We start from the raw sequence: 21,843 nt of genomic DNA, 5'->3' as shown, positions 1-21,843 counted from the left end.
CCCGAATCCCACTGGCCGAGGGCGGAAAGATGAAAGCCAAGTCTTCACATTCCCAGGCTGGCTCTGGCCTAGATTCACACTTCCAGTGCTCCTGGAATCAGGAGGGCTCAGAGCCCTCTCAGCAGGTAGGGGTGGGCTCCTGCTTCCCCGGGCCAAAGTCTGGATGGGGCCCAGCAAACCTGTGCAGGTGGACCGCAGAGGGAAGCCCAAGGAAGCTGGGTGGGTCCCGCTCCCAGCCCTGGCCACCCAGACAACTACAGGCCCAAGGCCCTGTGGTTAAAGCTGCCCAGCTGTCACTCCTGGACTTGGGGTCCATGGGAGCCCTGGACCATCCTCTCCCTGTAGCTGTCTCCTACCCTCAGCCGAGACCACCCGCTGACCATTTCTCAAGGCCAGGACAGACCTCTAAAGGAAAAAAAAGAGGCTGAGGCAGTTTGGAGAAACCAGTTGAATTTCTGATGGAGTTTGTACAGTTACAGTGGTGGTGCCTGGCTCAGGGCCGGGCAGGTGTGGCCAAGCCCTCCTCCCACCCGCCCAGGTTTCTGGGGTGGGAACAGAAACAAGAAGTTTAAGGCTGAGGCCGCTGCTATGTCCTCCAAGCAACAACCTGCAAAATCATGTTAATCAGGAAACAAAAATCCCTCTGAACTCTGCAATACTGCACTCTTAAAAAAAAAAAAAAAAAAAAAAGAATGAAAATGCCCAACCCAGCCCTCTCAGGATGAGGTGTTTACTGCTGCGATCCAAGTCCTCCAACCCTTGGGGTCGTGAGCCCTCGCCCAGTCCCACGATCCTTGCATGCTCTAGCTCCCAGTGACGTCCCGGGAGGGGTGGCGAGCGGACACCTGGTGGGCCGAAGCACTCTGTGAGGAGGTGGGGGGGGGGCACAGTCTGCTCTTCGATTGGAGTAGGACAGGCAAACATTCACGTAGTTCTCTAGAAAAATCAGATTGGCCAAGAGGGGAGATGCTGGTGCTGATTTGTACATCATTCGTGGGTGGGGGGTGGGAGTGAGGGAGGGGGCCGGGTTGGGGTGTGGGCCCAGCCCTCCAGCTTTCCCGGGTGGCCGGGGGGACACGCTCAGAGGTTGCTGAAGAGTTCGTTCTTCTTGCTCCAGTCCATCTGCGGGGCCCGCTTGTTGCCGCGCTTCTGGTGGGCCCTCTCTTTGGCCGCGGCCAGGGAGATGGTGAAGTCCGGGATGGGGTCAGAGGAGGAGGAGGTAGACGAGGGTGCCGTGGGGTCCTGTTTCTTGGGGCTGTCTTGGGAATTCAGCTGTCGGGAAGGAGAGGCAGAGAGCGGATCAGGGCCTGGCGAGGCGTTCTGGTCTCGGTGAGGTGGCTCAGGGAAGCCAGGTCACAAGAGCAGAATGCGGCTCGGCATGTGACCTCTGAGGCAGGCTGGGGAGCCGGGAACCAGCGTGGCCCGGGAACCGGCTTCTAGCAACTCAGTGCCACCTGTCTGCCCACCCACTTACCTCTTCACTGGTGTCACTGGAGGTGGACCTTGTCAGCACGGGTCTGGGGTCCTCGGAGGCCGCCTCCTGGCAGAGAGAGGACAGGTGTGGGTTGGCGGGGACAGGGTGGGGAAGCCCTGAGCAAGGAAGGGCGTTCCTGGGGAAGGCGGGTGCCTTGGTCTGACAAGTTCCACTCGAGCCCTGGCCGCCCGCCCACAGCTCCACTGCCTGGGCCTGCCGGGGGCCCTCGGGATGTACCATGCTCCGTTCCTCCAAGGCTCAGGGCAACCTGGTCCCACCGCCCAGGTGGGAAGGCGCATCGTGAGATGAGCTGGGTCGCCCGGTCCCTGTCCTCCCGGTGAGGACTTTAGGGCTGACTTGCCTTTTGGGACAGTGACCAAGGCGGGGCTTCCTGGAGCATGGGGATACTGGGGGCTTCTATGTGGCATGGGGAACACCTGAGATGTTCTCTGAATCCCCTGTGGCCCACCGATTCTCTACTTGGACTTGACCCCAAGGCAGCCAAGAAAGAATAAGGCAGAGGAGAGTTCTAGACCCAAAGATGGAGTGACAGAAAGTTCTGGTGGCCCAGGGCCACCCCCTTGCCGTGTCCCCCCAAGGAGCCCCTGGGGGAGGGACCCCTTTGAGCAGACCCTGCAGAGTGCTCGGCTCTGCGGTCCGATGCCGGCCCATCCCAGGGCGAAGGCCGGCTGGGACCTCAGCTTGGCGCTCAGCCCCTGCCTGGGATGCTCATGGCCTCAGCTAGCAGCCGGCCCGCCATCTCTCCCCCAGTTCCCACCACCTCCCCGGCCCTTCTGCCCGAGGAGGGGGGCGCTTTGTTCTCCCGCCCAGTCTGGAAGGAGCAGTGGCTGGCGGCGTGTGGCCAGACACTGAAACTCTGTTCTTGGGGGGAAGAATGGCCTCCTCTGTGCGGTGGGGAGTTGGGGGCGGGGACTTTCACCCAGGATGGCGGGCCGCAGAGGGGCATGCCAGGCCTCTCTCCAGACGGCCCTGGTCCTAGGCCAGGGCCGGGAGGACACAGGCGGGTCTACCGCGTGGAGCTGAGGAGCGAGCAGCCTGGAAACCGGAGTCTGAACCTGAGCTTGCTGGCTGTCCTCCCGACCACACCGCCTTCCACCCTTCTTCCCCAGCCCCGGAGAGCCAGAGAAGCAGAGAGAGGGTCTGTCTTTACCTTCTGGATCTCCCCATTGGTAAAGGGCTCAGGCAAGGGACCTAGAGGAGAAAAAAAGAGGTGAGTCCAGACGCCCTGGGCGCGTGGGCGGAGTGCAGCGTGCAGGGGTGAGCGGTGCGGGCTGCGCGGAGAACGAGGCCTTGTTCCCTGGGTCAGTGTTGCAAAGTCTCTCGACTGCCACCCACCGTAAGCACAGGTGGCATTTTGATGACCCAGCACACACGGACGGTGCGTGACTAACGAGCCTCACAAAGCAGCTGGCCCTTCCCGCGTCCCTTAAACCTTACCCTCGCTATTTCGCGGTGCTCTTTGATGTTTTCTATTTAGTTTCAGCAAAAAAAAAAAAAAAAAAAAAAAGAAGACGACGACATGCTGGGCTCTGCCTACCAGATCAGGGTGAGGAACCACGGATGCCTGGGGAGCTGTCCGGGAGAAGCCCTGTCCTAGCCCGAGGGCACGTCCTGGCCAGCAGCTCATCACACGCACAGCCACCAGGGCTTCTGATTCAGGGGGTCGGGAGCAGGCCTGGGGCTCAGCAGGCCCCAAACGCTCCCTGGGTGATGGAGTCACCAGGATGAGAGCCGCGCCCAGGCTGTGGTTAGTACCTGCCCCAGCTGAAAGGGAAAATCATCCCAACTCCTGAGGGCCCGGGGCAGTGTGCCGAGTGTGTGCTCCCCGCCGCCACCGACGGAAAACCTGGCAGTGGCAGGAGGGGTCGGGGGGGAGGATGTGGGCCTGGGGTCACCCTGGGCGGGCCCCCGTGTTCCACCTCCGGGACAGGTCGGCCTGGCTGGGTTTCTCCTGAACTCTCAGCTTAACATAAATGTTCGTCTCTGCCCTGGTGCTGCACCAGAGGCCCGGGCAGTCACGTTTACCTGACTCACCTTTTCCTCCCTCTTCCCTGCCTCGGCCAGGCAGGGGACTCCTGGGACACAGGGACACCCATCCTCCCACCAGCCCCAAGCCGGCCCCTTCCCCATGAGCTCCAGGCTGTCTCCCAGTGGTCAGGGTGAAGCCCTGGAACTGGGGGAGCATTCCTCTCTATGGGACGCTCCCAGTTACCTCTGACTGGGAGAAGTGGGTAAAGACACCGTCCCGGAGAAACTGGGAGGGACACCGGGAAGGACAGCTGCCCCAGGGCCTCTCCCTGGGCAGGTCCGCTGGCCAGAGGCTGCAATTACGCAGCTCTCAAGGCCCTTCCCACCCTAGCAGACGGGAGGCACGTCTGAGGGCCGACGGCCTGTGCGTGTGGGGAGGACATCGCAGGAGGCAGGGGGAGGCGTCCGAGGAGCTGACTGGAACCCCGATCTCCGCGTGTCTTCCTCATGCCCTGTCCCCAAGAGCAAGGCTGGGCCTTCCCTGGGCCTCAGTTTTCCCCCCTCACTGAGGAAGGCGAGTATCCGAGTTAATCTGGTTCCCATGAACTTAGGAAATGTGTGAGGTGACACCCCGCCCCCTGTGCCCAGAGACGGTAGAAACATCCACTGACCCAGTTCGTGGCCGGACCTTTGTGTGGACCCCCCCTCCCCCGAATACAACCCTGACACCTTCAGGGAGGCCCTGCCCATGGCAAAGTACGAAGAGGCGCCACCCGCCCCACACCCCCGGGAGGTCTTCTCAGGGAGAAAGTCCAGACCGGGGAGCAGGCGCTGCGTAACTCCTCCCTGCCCTGGCGTAGCCGCCCCACCCTGTTTGGCTTGGGCTCGGGCAAGGGGAGGTGCCAGGCTTGGCAGGGTGATGGTGGGGGATGGGGAAGGCAGGGGCCCAGGGACTGAGGGGGGGACCCACTGCTCTCCAGAGCCAGCAAAGCTGGGTTTCCAAGACAACCGGAGAGAAGTGGGGGGAGGCACAGGGCCTGTCACTGGACTCTGATCTGACCGGGCGACGGCTGGAGGCCTCCCCAGAGTTAACCCCTTCCTCAGACCAGCACTGCCCCGAGAACGTGCCGGCGGGGAGAGGGCACGGAGCGCGGGCCGCCCTCTGGTGCTGCAGCTTTGGCCCGGAGCCAGCAGCTCGGTCCCATCTCGGCGTCCCTCATGCCAGCTCGCCACTGCCATGCGCCATCCTCAGGAACCGACTGCCGCGCTCTGCTGCTTCTCCCGACGCTGGCCCCACTCTCTGCCAACCCACCCCCTGGGCCTGTCCTGAAGGGGGGGGGTGTGGAGGCAGGAAGCAGTCCGCCCCTCACCAGGGACGCAGGTCTAGAGCCCTGGCCGATGTCGCCGACCAGGGGGCCTCCAGCCACACACCACGCGGCTCACCATTCAGGTGCTCCTGAGACGGGACCACTTTGCACTTCTTGAAGAACTCGTCGGTCTCCTTGTCCACCACCAGCAGCTTGGTCTCGTCCCCACCAGCCTTGATGGCAGATACCACGTCCCCATGCTGCTTGCCCTCCATGCACACCCCGTTCACCTGCAGATGGGGGCGTGGTTACCGACACAGGTCTTGGTTTGGGGGTGCAGAGTGAGGAGGTACAAGCGGCGCTCTTCGTCCTCGGCCAGTTGGCCATCTGGGGACACTGAGCTCCCCCTTGCCTGTAGGGGTCAGTGGTCCTCCCACGTGTCAGATGGGAAGCAGAACACATGGGAAAAGCCAAGGAAAATACCCAGATGAGACTAAACACACACAGCTGTGACGGACGGGGCAGGAACGGCCCGGGAGGCTGGGGGGGGGGCCCGGCTTTTCCACGCCCTTGCTGTCGACCTCCCTCTCTGGGCCTCGGTTTGCTCACGTGTAAAACGAGAAGTCTGCGGAGAGCTGATCTTCCAGCTCTAAGGTTCTAAGACTGAGATTCTGGGGCCTGCCCAAGGCATTTGGGTCATGTTTCCTCTCCCACTGAGCGAGGCGCATGAGTGTGCCCGACGGCTCCATGGGGACAAGGATTTCACCCTCCTGTCCCCACCTATGCCTGGCACCGAGGACTCAGGAAGCAGGAAACTCCAGGGGTGGCCCCGGACCTGCACCTGGGTGACAGGTGAATCACGGGCTGCCGAGGTGTCTGGTCGGTAGAGAAGAGCCCAGAGATGGCAACAAAGTCAGTCCCTCTGTGCACCCGCCACCGTTCCTTCCTTCCTTTCTTCCCCTCCCCCCTCCCCATCTATAGGCTGCCTGGGCCCCGGGGGCTAACCGAGGAGCAGACAGTGTGATGTCTGCCCCAGGAGCGGCTTATCTGTGAGGAGGTGGTCAGGAAGGACCAACCTGGGAAAACGGCGAGAAGCATTACCTCCACTATGCGATCCTGGGCCTGGAGCCCTGAGGCCTCGGCGGGCGAGTCTGGGTCCACGGACCGGATGAACTGGCCTGGCTTGGACTTGTCGCTGTGCAGGTTGAAGCCGTAGCCGTTGGCGCCCCTCTTCATGGTGCAGAGCCGAGGCCGAAGCTCGCGCTGTGGGGATAAGGCAGGGTGTGTACCGTCCCACGGGAGCCCTGCCCTGTGCCTGACCCCACCTCCCCATCGAGGAAGGTCCGGAAATGAGCCATGTCTGCTTCGGTGCCACATAGCATCACGAGGGAATGCCAGCCTGTGTGCAGACCCAGTGTTGCAGACACTGCTTAGGTGTCTCTGGGCGACGAGGCCCCTGTGCACGCCTCAGTTTCCTGTTCTGGCAAATGAAGGGTGGGACCAGTTCAGCTCAAGCCCCTCCCCCTTGACATTCTAAGGTTAATCATGTTATTTTGATGGCTACCTTGTCCCTCCTACCAACAGCTCAGTCTGGACCTCCTGCGGGGGGGGGGGGGGCAGGTTTGGTAGGTGGCACCCCCTGCCAGCTGCTGGGTACCTGAGACACGTGACTGGGGACCCTAGCCCCAGTGCACCTCGCTCTCTGCAGCAGGGAGGCAGGGGCAGGTGTTTACTGAAAGCTGCTCAGCATGTTTACAGTAAAGCCTTCTCTCACCCACATGGCCCCCATCTCGGCCACCCAGCCAGATGGCCCAGCCGAAGGGAGCCAGGGGCAGTGCCCACAGATCAGGGGGCAGCACAGCCAGGGGTCCTGGACAGGACAAGGACAGCCCACTGGCAGCAGCAACGGAACCCCAGAGCACCTGTTGGTCCCCAAGGAGCCCGCACGGGGCGGGGCTGGGCTGAACGAAGCCCGCCGTGGCTACAGCCGTGGCCTGGGCAGGCGACCCCCTGAAAGGGCACCAGCGGAGTCTCTCGAGCATTTGGACACTCAGCTGAAACAGTGCACACTGTCTTTGGTACCACTCGCGCAGCTGAGCCCAGAAGCTGCAGGCACACCATGCGGGGGATACGTGTGGGTGGGCGAGAAAGCGGAACCCTGGCCAGACGCCCGAGCCCCAGGACTGACTAGAGGTCCCGCTCCCTGTCCTCCCAGGCCTGGGACAGGGCTGCGGCAGGAAGCCCGCGAGCTCCGGGTCACCCCTGGATGCCAGGCCATGGGTAGTCGCTCCCTGGAACCCGGGACCGAGTTCCAGCTTCCCCACTATGTGACCTGGGGCAGGGATTACATCCTCGGGGCCTCAGGTCCCTCATTTTGCAGACCACCTGCAGGTGCGGCCGCCTGCCTCCCATGGTTGCTGGGAGGCAGTGAGGTAATTCGCCTGCAAGGGGACACTTGACAACTGTGCCTATGCAGACCTGGCCGTGTTGTGAACAGTCAAACGAAAGTGAGAAGTGAGATTCTGGGGCTGTGGGGTGGAGTGCCCCGAAACCCTAGTCCCCAGCTGGGAGCAGAGAAGGCAAGGGATGGGTGGAGGAGAGGAGGGCTCACCGGCCACCAGCCCCAACTTGCCAGCCCCAGGTGGAGGTGCCATTGCAGCGAGACTCAGTCCCCACCCCGCCACTCTTTGGTGGGGGGGAGTGCGGGGGGGGGGGGAACGGGCAGCGGGTGACTGCCTGCCTCTAAATGCCAGGGCGGATCTTTCTGTGTTTCAGGATGTTGATGTGGGTGTGGAGAAGCCAAGACGGGAAGGAGGGGTGATGGCCAGGCCTGAGGGTGCCCTAATCTGGACTAGGTCTCAGGCACCCCATTCTCCCAAGTCCCCCTCATCCCTTCTGCTTCTCGCTGCAGGGCCCACGCCAGCAGGCCTGCGGGTACCTGCTCAACCGGGCCAGCCACGGCCCCCTGGGACCTCGTTCCGGGACTAAGAGAGGCTCTTCTCCCCTCCAGCTAATCCCTCCACAAAGCTGCCAGCCGGGCCCTCCCCGGCCGAAGTGAGCAGAAACAGGTCTGACCAGCTGCCACCACCAGGGCAGGCTCAGCTTTCTGCCCCAGCCAGGCTGAGCTCCGCAGCCACCCTGAGAAAGTGCGCAGGGTGAATCACGGGTAAGGGAGGGGGCAGCTCCATGTCTGCTTCTCCCCATCCCCCCCCCCTCACTTCAAGGAGCCTTTCCATAGCAACCTGGCTGGGGCTGGTCACGCCCCGCCCCCCACCGCCGTTGAGATGGGGAAACTGAGACTCAGGATGTGATGTCCACTGCCTGACGTCACAGGGTTTTACAGGGGAGGGGCCCTGTCCGTGGGCTGGCCCCTCAGGGACCCAAGTCCAGACTGGGAGGAGGCCCCTTGGAGCTGAAGCTTCGGCACGAGTCACAAACACTGGGGTCACTCTCCCCAAGGTGCCTGCAGTCTCTGCTGGGAGGCCCTTGGGAGCTGACGAAACCACAGCCTTCCTTCCGGGTGCTCAAAAGGCCTCTTGCAGCCAGCTACAGCGTGAGCCTGGGACCGGCGACGAGGCAGTGAGCAGGCCTGGACTGGCCTTGCAGGGCGAGGGCAGCGGCTCGTGCGCTCTCCTGGCTGGCAGGCCGCGCTAGCTAGCTGTCCTGCGATGGCCACCTTCAGGCCGAGGTCTCCGTGCGGTGGGCTTCCCTCACTGATCTGATCCTCAGCACGTTTCACCCCGGGACCCCTTGTCTGGTGACCTGTCATTAAAGCTGGAGGGCCCGCTTAGAGTTTTGTTCCCCTCGGCCCGCATCAAGCCATGAAAACGGGAGGAATGGGGACCCGGCCTGAGGGCCGCAGGGCCCTGCTGCTCCCTTCTCCCTGGCACCTGCCCCGCTGTCCTCTGGGGGTGGCTGGGCAGGGGGACAGGAAGCCCCAGGTAGTGCAGTGTTCAGAGACCTACAGAGCCCCATGTTGCTCCCTCGTTTCCAAGGCCCTGGAGCTTGCCACCCTCCCCACGGGAAGGGGTGGGGGCTTCCCGTCTTCCAGGGAGACCAGCCTCGCTTCTCCCCGCCCTTCCCCCCGCTGTCTCCAGGGGTGTCATTCCAGCTGCTGAGTCAGCCCATCGCATCCTGGGTGCAGGCTGGTGCCAACAGGAGGAGCCCCTGCGGGCAGCCTCTCTGGGGATCAGCGGGCCTGGCCCCTAGCCTGGGCTTGGTCGCCAATGCTCCTGGGCATGCACCCCCAGAGCCGGGGCAGGCCTGGGTTCTGCCTCTGGGGAACGGAGTCTGCAAGTCCAGGCCATCTTGGGCCTGGTGTGTGGCCCTCAGTTCAGGGGGAGCCAGGGTGCTAGAGGGGTCCAGGGCCGGGGGGCACTTTAAGGGGAACACGCCCCAGAGTGTTCAGAGCCTCAGGTGGGACTCCCAGCGATGACAGCTCAGAAGTAAAACGCACGGTCTGCTCAGGGAGGAGACAGGCAGAGACCCGGGAGCTAGAGGGAGAAACGTGGGAGGGACGACAGTGGCCAGCGGGCAGCGCGAACGGGTCAGGGCGGCTGGGGCCCGAGGGGTCTGAGCCTCTCACTCCCAGAAAACGCCGGACCCGCTTTCTGGAAAAGACCCTGACGGGACGGCCGCCTCGGATTCTCAGGGGGCGTCTCCTGCTCTCAGGTGCTCCGGCTGTCCCAAATCCTGCCCTGGGCCCGACGTGGGTGCCCCTCGCCCCATCGCCTCCTCTCCCCCCGGGGAGTCCAGCTCCACCCCGAGTGGCCGCCCATTCACCTCCACCCACGCAGCCCAGGGAGCGGACGGCGGGCACGGAATTCAATAGGCACCACCAACAGCCACCTGGAAAGCTGCGGAAAGTCGATACCCTAATCCCGGGGACTGTCTCTGGGGAGAGGCCCAGGGCCGCTCCCTGCTCCTGTCAGGTGGGGCTCAGGGAGCGCGGCTGGGGGCCAACGCCCACTGGGCCCAGCGCCTCCCTGGCCAGTGCCATGGTGAGAAGCCTCTAGAAAACAGCCAGGCTGCCTCCCGCGAAGGGCCAGCTGGAGGCGTGGGGCGACCACCAGGGTGGCCAGGGGGACAATCGAGGTGACTTCGCAACTCAAGACCGCCCTTCCCCCAGCCCAGCCCCGCCCCAGACAAGGCTCTTGTTTATGCACCTAAGAATGGTGCCTGGCTGCCCCACACAGGGACATCGGCCCCCAACTGAAAAGGTGGGCAGAGGAGGAGATGGGGGCGGTGGGGAGGAGGGGCCCAGGTGGGGGCAAGGAACCCCGGCTGCTCTCAGAGGCAGCGCAGTCCATGCCACGGGATTCTGGAGACACAGGCTTGGGCCAGCTCTTTAAGGAAGCCAGGAGGAAGAGAGCTGGCCCTGCCTGGGTGACGTGTGACTGAGCAACATGGGGTCATTGTCCTTAGGGCAGACTGAGAGGGCGACCAGGAGCTCAGACCACTGGCCAGCATCCACAGCTCTAGGCAGAAGGGATCCTCTCCTCACCCAAGGGGAGGTACAGAGGGCTTGGCTGCCACCCGCTCATGTCCTATGGCCCTGATGTGGCTTCATTTCGCCTTCCCCTAGTTCTGTGCAGGCTGAGGAACATGAGATACCTCCGTTTGTGAAAAAGGGCACTGTTCCTAGCCCTTGACCTTCCTGTTCCTCAGTGGGAAAGCACTTCTCTGGAGTCTGGCAGGGTGGGATCCACAAGGGAGACCTAAGCGAAAGTGGGGGTGGGGTGAGGGGCGCTGCTCCTCCACCCCCCGAAGCAGGGGCCCCAAGCCACATTCCCCCTCTGCTCTTTTCTCCCTTTGCTGTCCAGGGCCCCACCCAAGGGAGAGTTTGGCTCAGGTCTCCCCAGGGCTGGACAAGGCTGGGATGGAGCAGGCTGGTACGTGGGCTGCTGCCTGGCTGGACACCATCCAGGCCGGCCACCCCATGCCTGCCTGCCCAGCAAGCACGCCGTCGTCAGCCTGCCTCATCCCTCACTCTGCTCCCAGAAGTTGCTGGATTTAACTCCCGTGGGCTAGCCCAAGGGGCTACTTGTAAGGACCTTCAGGAGCTTGTGAAATTGGGGCTCCGTTGAAATAAACACTGGCTGTTCACTGAGCACTTACTATATGCCGAGCACTACACTCGGGCTTTATGAGTATTTTCCTGTTAAAACACAACTACAACCCTACGAGGAAGGTATTAGTGCCCTCATTTCACAGATGAAGGAACTCAGGTTCAAAGAGGGCAGGTAAATTGCTCAAGTACGGCTGACAGAAGGCAGGCCCTGAACGCATATCTACATCAGCACTACCCCATAGAAAACGTATCGCCAGTCATGCACGCGCCAAAGACCACAGGCTCAAAACGGCGTCACTCACGCTAACGGCCCCTACCAGACCTAGATTCAGCCAGTACACGACCTAATGGCAGCTTCGACCTTTCCAACAAACAGACTCTTAACGGGTCTGGAATTTCCTGGTCAAGCTCAAGTTAAGGTAATCCGTTACATGGGCCCTTTCCATCCCTCATAGAAAGAAGAGGAAATCTGCATAAAAACACTTCCCGAAGATGTCAGGCCCCCAAATAACCATTTTCTCTCATCAGTAAATCCTTTGCCCCACTCCTTCCCATAAAGCCTTTCATGCTGTGCGGCCCCTCGGAGCACCTCTCTAGTTGCTACATGGGATGCGTAAAGCGCTTAATAAAGCCAATTTTATCTTTAAGTTTACCTGGTTCCATTTTGTTTTTTAACATAGGTAAGTAAAAGTTCCCTAGCGGCCGCATTAAAATGTAAAAAGAAACAAGAGAAATTAATTACAATATCTCATTTAACACGAGATATCCCAAATATAATCGTTTCAACATGGAGTCCATTTAAAAATTATGAATGGGCTATTTTACATCTTTGTATTTGTCCTGGGTCTTCACATGTGGCCAGTGGCTGTGGCAATGGCTGACATACATCCTAGAGGTCTGACTCTCAAGCTTTAGGCTGTCAGCCCCAAACACTTCTAGATCTCCGCCCCCGTGACCTTATAACAGGCACAGGGGGAGGCCGGAGCTCAGTCGCACAGCTGAGGAGGGCAGCCCTTGAATGTAGATGTCAGGGAATTTGTATTACTTGTCCTTTTTTTAGAGCATAGAAACCTAAATATTGCCTAGGGGTCTGGGGACACGGTAATGGAGTGATGGGGGGGGGGGGGGAAGGCCAAGGCCATAAGACAAGGTCATCCTCTAAGGAGGCCCTTTGTGCTATAAGGTAGCCCTGAAATAGCAAGGGTGGGTTTCTCAGGACCTGAGGGTGGAGGTAGAGACCTGGTCGCCAGACGGCCCTCCAGCCCATCACAGGGGAAGGGACGGGGCCAGGAGCCTGCCCCTTCTAAGCTGAGGCCTTCCATCAGGCGTCCGAAGGACGACACCTCGCCCAAAGGGCTCAGCTACCTGGACCTTGCCGGGAGATGGTTCAAGCAGCCTGAATTTATGCCACTCACCCAGCTGGACAGTGAGGCCCCCCAAGCAACCAACTGTAGCCAAATGGATGCACAGACAGACACTGGATTCACAATGGGCTGAGTTCCAAGACACACCCCTGAAGGTAAGAACCAGGGCTAAGCCAGGGGGGTAGAGAGAGATCCCAAACATGTGGCCTAAGAGGAGAAACCAACGCAAAAGATCCCGTACACCGTCCATTGCAAATCCAACACCCTGCAGCTCAAACCCTGGTCTGTCTTCCCAGAAATGGGAAAGAGGGTGGTAGACGTTGCCAGCTGGTTGTGGCCACCCGCCCACCTTGTTACCCAGGGCGCCATCTCCGCCTCTGGGATCAGGATCAGGTCTGGTGGGGACCCGCCCCACGCCCACCCGTCATGTCACTGCATCCCCCCCCGACAACCCTGCGGGGTCGAGCGCTAGTGTCCCCATTTCACGGAGGCAGAAGCTGAGGCTTATAGGGAACAGTTTAGAGGCCTAGATCCAGCAGGATGGCAGAGCCGGGATTCACTCATGGATCTGGCTGCCCCCTAAGGGCAGCCTTCTGGCTAATTATAAAATGGAAGGTACTAGTAGGCAAGAAAAAGGGCTTCTGTCTGGAATTCTGATCTCTGGGTGTGCTTGATGTTAGACAGGTGCAGGTGTGCTGAACTGAGATGATTAGGATAAAGGTCCTTAGTGGCTGTGATGCATTCGTTCAGTAATTCAAAATATATTGATCGAGCCCCTCCCTACTCTGTGCCGAGGACAGGGCTGGGGCTATAAACACAAATAAGCCACAGCTGCTGCCCTGGGAACTCACCACGCAGCGATGGAGATCGTAAACAGATGATTTAAACAGCGTGTGTACACAGGACACACGATGGAAGGTCGGGGAGCAGAGGAGGCGAGGAAAGGCTCCTTGGGAGGAGGGTGGTCTTGGGGAGTGCGCCCTGTGGAGACGGGGCTGAGGGGCTCCTAGGCTGAGGTCGAAATTAAGTGTGAAGTTTCAAAGGCTGAGTGAGCACGGCGTGCCCGAGGGGAACCTGGACCTCCCCGGTGTGAAGTAGACGCTAAAGGGAAGGAGCTCGATCGATGGAGGAACAATGTATGACTATTCAACAATAGTGACCCCTGACTGAGCTTGTCCTGAGTGCCAGGTGTGGCCACAGCAGCACATGCCGAAGGCGGGAGGCGGATCCAGGGCTGGTTGCCCCATGGATGGGCATGTAACAATCGCTGTGAGATATTTTTGTATTCAAATGCTGAGCGCTTACCTAGTGCCAGGCACTGAGCTTTACAAACATCCTCCTGTAATCCCACAACCTCTAGAGGCAGCTGCTATCACCCCAATTTACACAAGAGGAAATGGAGGCTTAGTGAGGTTAAGAAACTCGGCTGGAGGCCAGTACAGCTGAGCCGGCTGAGGCCTGGCCAGCCACCACTGTGGGCTCAGGTGCCGGGCACCAAGGTCAAGCGTTTAGGTCCGATCCTCTGAGAGGTTGTGGAAAGGGGAGCTGCTGCCCCTGGTGGGGACTGCCATCAGCAAAGGTGGGCAGAGCTGGAAGTGCACCTCCCCCTTCTTCTAGACTAGTACTGCGGGCGCCAGCACCCAGGCTGGTCTTCCCAGTGAGATGTCACCCGCCACAGGGCACTTTCTGGCATAACACCTTTCTCACTCATGAGCACTAATGGAAAGGCCGTCACAGCCCCCACTTTATAAACAAATTCAGCCTAAAACTCGAAATGCTTTACATAAGAGAAGCCTTTCAGGAAAAAAAAAAATAACTTATGATGTTTATTAACATTTTTTTGCAATGACAGGGTGGGTCACCTGCATGCCCGCCATACCAGATTTCACGGGAATTTCCTCATAGTGGGATTTAACATTGCTGACTGGCTATCCATAAGGCTAGAGGCGGTGGCTGCGCAGAACAGGAATTCAAATGCCTGGACACAAAGCAGCCCAATTCAGTATCCTGTACGGGTGCAAGTGCTTCCATTATTTATAAAATTCTAGGGAAGGCAGGTATTGCTGTGTAATCCAAGGCCCCCATTTTACAGATGGGAGAACCAAGGCTCAGAGAAGTTCTGTGATTTGTTTGTTGACCTGAAAACCCAAGAGGCCTGGTGACTGCGTTCAGGGGACTGGGTAGGGGTGGGTCTACTCCCTCCTCCTGGCTTAACAAAGTACATACAAATGCAGGCGTCATACCACCACCTAGGGGAATCTGACTCCGTGCTCGTCCAGAGCAGGAAGCCAAGTGCTGCTGCCTTTTCAGGCGGGGGGGGGGGGGGGATGAGAGGGGACAGGGTGCAGCAGCGTGTGCTAGGTCCTCCACCACCCCTAGGCCCTCTGGCACCCAGCAGCAAAACCAAAAGGGCAATGGGAGGAGCTGAACGTGATGCAAGGAGGGGGCGGAGAGCGAGATGCACGCTACTTGTGCGAGTGCCAAAGTCCAAAAAAAAAAAGGCGAGTGGAAAATCGATGCCCTCAGTACAAAGTTCAAAGTGGATTTCTGCCTAGGACCAGAGGTCACGGGTTCCAACTCCTCAGTGGCTGACCCCTGACTAGGATGCTCTGACCCTGGCCCCACCCTTGCCAACGCTGGCTTGGCAGTGGCAGGAAGTGGGAGCCTGGCGGGCCTGGCATTCCCGGCACCCAACTCCCGCTGGACAGGGCTACTTGTGACCTCACTTCCTTCACTTCCACCAAACCAGTTGGTCCTCTCGGGCTCTACCTTCTACCTTAAGGCCGAATTGTGCCATTTCTCTGCCCAGGGGAGGCTCCTGCTGGCCCCACAGACACCTGTGCCACAAGCTGCCACCAGGTGGAGAGCTGGTGCAAGCCATCTGGGCCACGGGGAGAACCAGGACCTGCTCCCCAGTCTGCACCCTAAGGCCTCCCCATTCACTCTCTGGGGACAGGAGGCTCAGCACAATTCCAGTTTTGCCACTTCCCCTCCTGCAGCTGACCCAAACTGAGATGGTTTGGGGAAACACCAAACATGGGCAAAAAGCAACCAGCCTGCTTGCTGTCCCCGGATGGGAGTGAGGCAGACAATGCCAGGGCAAGACCACCTGCCCACAGGGAGCTCCGCCAGCCCCTCCGTGGCCCAGTGCCACAGGACCACTCCCTGCTCTCTCTCCCCCAGCCATCTTTCTCCTCCAAGGTCCTCCCTCCCACTCCCAGATACAAGCGAGTGCTTACTCCTCACATTCCTAAGAATCATAAATCCTCCTGGGCGGCCACCACCCCGGAGAGGCCTCTGCACCTCCTCCCCACCCCCACCCCCACCCCCTATCGCCCTGAGAGAGTGGGGCTTCCTCTCTTTTTCTTAGAAGTCACACTGGACTTCAAGGAGGAGGGTGAAGTCCGGCCGGGCTGAAGTTAATGATACACACACCAGTGGCCTGCGACCTGTCCCCTCCCAGCGCGGGGGCTCCGCAAAGAACGGGGGTTGTTGTTCCTCTAGCTCTTTGAAGTCGGGGCCACGCTCGCTTCACCCCAGCTTCAGTTTCCGACAACCCACAGGGGCCGTGGAAGAAGCTGGCACCCGTGGGACGGCTGGCGGAGAAGTCGGCCTCGAGAGTGGTGGGATTAGATTAGGAAAACGGGAGTAGAAATCACCAACGGAGCCGAGGAAAGGGGGACTGGACTCCCTTGGGCCGCCCTCTCTCACCCCCACTCCCAAGGGGCACGGACCAGGAGATGCAGGTGGCGAAGTAGTTCAGAGTCCCAGCCCAGTTTGGAGAGGGGGTGGGGGTCGTGGGACGCAGCCCCAAGCCCGCAACTACCGGTGCGCCCGGTAGGCTGGCGAAAGCAGTCTCCCCCTCGAAGATCGAGTTTCAGAAAAGACAGGTTTCTCCCTGATCCGCCCCTCCCACCCCGTTCCAGCCTCGCCGCCCGCCCCAGCCAGCACTTACCCGCTCCGGATGGCTCTTCTCCGCCTCCCCTATTTCCGGCGCGGCGGCCTGTGGCTCATTTTCGCCGCCAGCCCCCTGCGCCTCGGCGGCAGCCGGCGGCTCGGCCTGCGGGGGCCCTTCCTGGGTGCGCAGCAGCTCCTCCCGGACCTGGACGCCCAGCTTCTGCAGCCTCTCGTCCGTCTGGGGGTCGACCACCAGCAGACGCACGGCGTTGAGCGCCGCGCGGATACGGCTCACCACCTGCTGGTGGGTCTCCTTCTCTACGTTCTCGCCGTTCACCTCCACGAGCCGGTCTCCGGCCAGCAGCCCCGACCTCTCGGCCGGCGAGCCGGGTTCCACCAGCCGGATGAACTGGCCCACCTTGCCCTTCTCTCCGTGCAGGTGGAAGCCATAGCCGTTCGGACCCTTCTCCAGGCAGCAGAGCCGGGGCAGGGGCGCCCCGGCCGCTGCGTCCGCGCTCATCTCGCCCTGCGACGGCTCAGCGGCGCGACGCGGGGTCCTGTAAAGGGATCGGAGACGGGACGGTCCAGCCCTTTACCCAGCCCTGCGGATCGGGAGGCTGGAGAGAGCGCGGCAAGAAGCCTCTGCGCCGGAGAAACTAGCAGGTGTCCCGCGAGCTGCAACCGCGAACTGCTACGAGCCGAGGAGGGAGCCAATCGCCGCCCCGCGCGGCGTCTGAGAGTTCCAGAACCCACCCCGGACTCTTACCCAGGAGGCGGGGCCGCGCAGAGGTGTAAACCACTCCGAGCCAATCAGGGGCCACGGCCGGGGGGGGCGCTCTGGTCAGTGACCGACGCCGGCCAATGGGAATGCGCAAGGGCGGGGCCCTGCGATCCGCGCGGCGCCCCGCGGCGGGAGAAGAAAGAGGGCTCAGGAAGTGGAAGTGTTTGTTACCAAGTGGCCTGAGTTGAGGCGGGGGGCGGGGCGAGTTCTCAGTACTGGGAAGACGGGCCTGCAGGCTCAGTTCTGATTTCCCCCACCTGTGGCGGCGATTAGGCGAGCCACCCCGTGGGTAAAGGATCCTAATTCTTTAACAATCTTAGCCAAAACTTTGTGTGCAACTCCAATGCAAGGGTGGGGGTGGGGGTGGGGGTGGGGGTGGGGGTGGGGGTGGGGGGGCAACTGTTGCCCGGGAAACCGCTCCCGCTCCCGCTCCCGCTGCCGCTCCCGCTCCCGCTCCGGGGCTGCGAGGTTCCAGCAGTCTGACGAATAAGACTGATGTCCATCTCCAACCCAACAGAGTTCCTTGAACAACATTTTCCTGTTCGTGGAGTCAAATTGTGCTATCCCAGGATCCGCTTCTGGGAGGGGGCGTGCTCTGATTCTCACAAGGACAGTGCGAGGACTCAGCAGAGTCCAAGGCTTCGCAGGGGCTGCCCACTGAAGACGGGCCGTCCTAGGGCAACGTCTTGGGCATTGGCGTCAGCATTTGGCTTGGGAGTTGGGGTGGCGAGAGGCAGAACAGAGCCAGGTAACCAATCTGTGTACAGGCTACAGGGAAAGGAACCTTAGCTTTCTTCAATAAAGAAAGAAAACTCGATTCGGACGGGAAGATACGCCTTCTTTCAGCAACTTACAGATGAGAGGCTGATCACAGGCTGGGGGGCAATCTGTCAAGGGTGAGGCGACCACTGGGGGACATCGAAGGATGAGGACCAAATAATTGTGGCAGTCAATGACAGTTCCTCCAACACACTCTAACAGTTTTCTCCTCCCTCCCATGCGCGTCTCAGAGAAGCAGTGGACAGGGTGTACTTTCCAAAATATTGCAATTTAATTCTGGAAAACACAAATGCTAGAGGCCCAGAACAGCCTGGGTGATTGGATCCCTTACGACCTGCCTTGGGCAAGGTCAGGCTCCTCCTTATTCTGCCTGGGAGAGGCCTTGGAGAGCTTCCTTATCAGGCCCAAGTTGGAGCTGCTGACTGCTCGGACAGCAAGATTTCTGCCTTCGAAGCAAACGCAGTAGCCTCAGACATGTTCAGCACGTACCTCTTTCTCGCCCCTCGCCCCCACCCCTGGCCTGGAGAGCCTCTAGGTCAGGACGTGTATGACTCCTGTTCCCTTCTGGTTGCTGAGGTCAGGGCTTTGGGAGACACGTGACCTTGACCCTGCATAAACTCCTTGCTGCCCCTCTCTCCCCACCCCAGGCTTACTCACGTGACCTTGTTTTGCACATGTCATTGTTGGTTTACCCAGAAATGGATGACCTCTCAATCCCTAACCTAGCTCAGTAGGAAGGGAGATGAAGCAGTTTTGGCCCCGGTGTCTGTCTCAGAAGAAAAGGGCGTGGGTGGTCAGGTGAAAGGCAGCATTTGGTTTAGGGGGACACATGTAGAGTGAGGTTTTCTCAGATTTTTTTCCAATCTGCTCTAGCGGGGAGGGGTTTCTTTTCATCTGACTCCTTACCTAGTAGAAGCACTAAGGCTGCTTGAAGAAGTAGCCTGTGGGCTGCATACCTGCCAAAGGGTTGGGACAGGAAAACAACCTTTCCCTGCTATGACCTTAGGTGTATAGGGTCATAGGCAGAAAGGTAGGTAAGATCAGGGATTCAGGAAGGAGGGGATCTCCCTGAATCCGAGGTCCAGAGAACAAGAACCAGATGTTTCCAGGTGCCCCCATGTGCTTGTGGGCTGGAGGAAAAGGAATACACCTCCCGGAGTGGGGCTGGTAAGGCCAGAGGGAGCCAGCCAGACAGACCCAATCTCTGCTACTCCTCTCTCCCCCTCGTAGGGGGCTGGGCCCCAGCCTGAGCTCCACATTTCTTTAGCTTCCCTGATAAGAGGTAAACTTTGGTCTAGCTCCCAGCACAGCACAAGGGCCCATGTTATTTGGGGGAAGATTGGTCCCTGGGGAGCTGGAGGAAATGAAGGCTGGGGTCTTCTTGGCCTCTCCAGCTGCAGTGAGGGCGGGAACAGGGTCACTGGCACCCTTTTTTTTTTGTATTAAATTATGTATCATTAAAATGCAATATAAATATTTTACCCTCTCCGGGGTGCAGGGAAGCTACAGGAAGTAGGGTAGGCCCCTTGGGAAGAGGCTGCATACTGGGTCCCCAACTCTCTCCCCATTGGCTCAGCTGCTCAGAACCAGTCGGATCTGGGGGAGAAGGCATCCTCGCGGGCTCCTGGAGCCTTGGCTCAGCCTCTTGCGATTCACAGGAAGGAGCAGCAGCTGGGCCGCTTCTTCTGGGACTCCACGTAGTCTCGGATCTGGAAGCTGGGCTCATCGGCCCGCTGCCCGGCTCTGTGTTTCAGCTCCCTTGAAGAGAAGGAAGCAATGCGCTGGGCAGGGAGTGAGGACCTGTGCCTCCTCCCCACTCCCATGGACCAGGGCAAATGGACCTCAGGATGCAGAATGCTGTTGGGTCCAGGGGCTGGGTCAGGGTTCCCAGAGGGTGCCACCCCGCCCTGCATGGTTCCCGACTCTGCTCAGCTCTCACTTGGCGATGGCCAGAAAGGCCAACTCCACATTCATGCCCGTCTTAGCGCTGGTCTCCATGAAGGGCACTCCATACTCCTGCCAGACAGAGACTATTCTCAGGGCCAGTCTCCAGCTGCCCCCACCCCTCACCCTGCCCACAGGCGGTCACTTACCCTGGCCAGCGTCTCTCCGTCCTCAGAACGTATCACCCTTCCACTGCTCACATCTGCCTGTCAAGCCCAGGTGGGTCACTCTGGGGAAGGAAGCCTTGACCCCAGCTGGCCCCTCTCCTGCCCCTGCTGGCCCATCTTTTGCCCCAGGAGCAGGCACTGCCCGCCCTCTGCTGGTGGCCTGTGGGACTGCAAGCGGTATGATTGGAATGGGGCCAGAGTTCCCTCCCCGTTCAGGCTGAGTCCCCCAGCTCCCAACCCTGGTTCTCACTCCCACTTGGGGAAGTGGGTAACTCTCCTCCGCAAGGGTGTGGTGACCCAGCCTCAGAGGGATGACAGTTGGAGCTAACCCTTTCTAGTTGTAGCTCTGCATCTGTGACCTTAGTCACTATGATCTAACAGGGTGAGCAGGCTTTGATCTCTAAAGCAGCAGCTTGAGCTTTGCCTGAAGGGGGCCATTTCCACAGCTTTTCGAGGGCAGATGAGATGGGCTGAAGCCTCCAGGTAGGTCTGACCCCTAAGCTGGGGACTGGAAAGAATCCTTTGCTGGAAGGATGTCCAGTTACCGCTCCTGGGTGGTGATTGAGGCTGGCTGGAGCTAAGTCTGTGGCGGTGGCAGAGGAGGTGCAGGGATGAGCTGCCCCTGCCATGGAGCCACTCACCTTGTTGCCTAGCAACATGATCACCACATCCCTCTGGGCGTACTCATGAATCTCAGTGAGCCAGGCCTGGGGGAGACAATGAGCTCAGGCCCAGGCTGAGCACCTGCCATTCTCCCCGTCCCTTTGCCCTTCCTTCTTCCGCCCTATTTCATTATCCTAGGCTACCCAGTGCCCCCCCCAAACATGAGGCCCTGTGTGTGCTCTCATCTGTATTTTTGTTCTGGCTTCTCTAGTCCTGAGTGACTCCCAACCCCACAAAGTGCAACTCCTGGTTCTGAGGAGTTCAGAGATGGCAAGAGCTTTGTCTCATCAATCGGCTGGCTGGAAGTCCTCAGTGCTTTCTTGGGGCATCTTGTTCAGGCGTCTAAGGCCACATGAGGCCTCAGTGATCAAGAATGCCGCGACTGAATGGTGATGTCTGCCACGAGCCTGGGGTTGGAGGTGGCAGCGTGAGCGCTCTGGATTTCCATCCTCTCTGTACGCTGTTTTCTATCTACCTGTCTCGTTCCCCCAGTTGGCTTGTCTGCCCTTGAGGTCAGAGAGCATGTGACACCTGTGCCGTCCTGCCCACAGCGTCAGCGCCTGCATTGTTGGATTATTACCTCTGTTCTCCAACAGTTCGGTTGTGAGGACAGAGCCACTTACTCTTGTCTGCCTGGGTCACTTGCTCGCAACTTGGGCTGGATGTACGGACACACTTTTCTGCTTGGTCTCTGTGGGTAATTGTCCAAGGTGGAGATGGGTACTTTCTGAAGTGCACTCGTGAATCACCGTCAGTGCTAAGCAGGTGACAGAGGTGCACGACGGCCTGCCTGGCGTCCGCGCCCACGTGCCCGTCAAATACCTAGCAGGAGCTTATTACTTCTGAGTCACGGCTCAGGTGTTTTTAGAGGGCGGCAGTGCCCCACGCACCACGCCCTCCCCACAAAGCAGGAAGCAGTCCTGAGCTTCGTAGGTCCTGCCTGCCTGTTATGGGTAGAGGGACCTACCCGGATGTTGTCGAAGGAAGACTTGTTGGTGATGTCATACAGCAGAAGCAAGGCTGCAGGGGGAGAGAGAGATCACGCAGGGGGCTTGGGCCGGAAGGGTAGGTATCACGAGGGGACCGGGCACAGGCGGGACTTACCCTGGGCATCTCGGTAGTAAGCATGGGTGACACTGCGGAACCGCTCCTGCCCTGCGGTGTCCCAGATCTAGGAAGGGATGGTCAAAAGGTGAGAAGGGGGCAGAGGGCCCCCCGTTGTGGCATGGGAGGTGTGTGGGAGGCGAGCTATTTCCTCCTCTAGGTTCTCACGGGCTTCTGAATATCTGACAACGTCCTGGACGGTGATAGCTACTGAGTTCTCAAGCTCATTCAGGGCCACCTCCTCTTCCCCAGCCCAGAGGCTGAGAGCGTCCAGCTTCCAAGGGCAGATGAGGCCTGGCAAAC

The 21,843-nt window shown here is 59.9% G+C and overlaps 2 protein-coding genes across 15 annotated transcripts in view; both read right to left on the bottom strand.

The window, feature by feature from the left end:
• Window positions 1–759: 759 nt before the first annotated feature.
• SLC9A3R1 (SLC9A3 regulator 1) lies at window positions 760–16,846 on the bottom strand. Its single transcript, XM_016132565.2, has 6 exons — window positions 16,160–16,846; window positions 5,872–6,033; window positions 4,907–5,060; window positions 2,646–2,686; window positions 1,475–1,540; window positions 760–1,272 (listed from the first exon to the last, which is right to left on the bottom strand). The coding sequence occupies exons 1-6, from the start codon at window positions 16,619–16,621 to the stop codon at window positions 1,081–1,083; spliced, it is 1,077 nt and encodes a 358-aa protein (XP_015988051.2). The 5' UTR covers window positions 16,622–16,846; the 3' UTR covers window positions 760–1,080.
• Window positions 16,847–17,911: 1,065 nt separating this feature from the next.
• Window positions 17,912–21,843, bottom strand: part of RAB37 (RAB37, member RAS oncogene family) — a 53,763-nt gene continuing 49,831 nt past the window's right edge. For 6 of the 14 annotated variants that reach the window (XM_036222415.1, XM_036222421.1, XM_036222414.1 and 3 more), the window contains 3 exons: window positions 21,541–21,607; window positions 21,404–21,456; window positions 19,824–20,480 (listed from right to left, as the gene is read on the bottom strand). In XM_036222415.1, the coding sequence (XP_036078308.1) occupies window positions 20,148–20,480; window positions 21,404–21,456; window positions 21,541–21,607 (453 nt within the window). In that variant the 3' untranslated portion in view covers window positions 19,824–20,147. Of the gene's footprint in view, window positions 19,421–19,503; window positions 19,679–19,755; window positions 20,481–21,403; window positions 21,457–21,540; window positions 21,608–21,843 lie in introns of those variants that run through there. The other 8 variants (XM_036222417.1, XM_036222416.1, XM_036222423.1 and 5 more) reach the window with 6 other exon arrangements.

Source organism: Rousettus aegyptiacus, unplaced genomic scaffold (genome assembly GCF_014176215.1).
Source record: "Rousettus aegyptiacus isolate mRouAeg1 unplaced genomic scaffold, mRouAeg1.p scaffold_m13_p_6, whole genome shotgun sequence".
Classification (NCBI taxonomy): Eukaryota; Metazoa; Chordata; class Mammalia; order Chiroptera; family Pteropodidae; genus Rousettus; species Rousettus aegyptiacus.
This window is presented reverse-complemented; position numbering and strand designations above follow the sequence as displayed.

Bases quoted from the DNA above. Each gene is read 5' to 3' on its own strand.
- SLC9A3R1 (XM_016132565.2), bottom strand. From the start codon at position 16,621: ATGAGCGCGGACGCAGCGGCCGGGGCGCCCCTGCCCCGGCTCTGCTGC. The intron at 5,061-5,871 runs GTAATGCTTCTC...CCCCATCTGCAG, and splicing joins CCCAGGATCGCATAGTGGAG to GTGAACGGGGTGTGCATGGA. The intron at 2,687-4,906 runs GTGAGCCGCGTG...TTTCTCCTCTAG, and splicing joins GTCTCAGGAGCACCTGAATG to GTCCCTTGCCTGAGCCCTTT.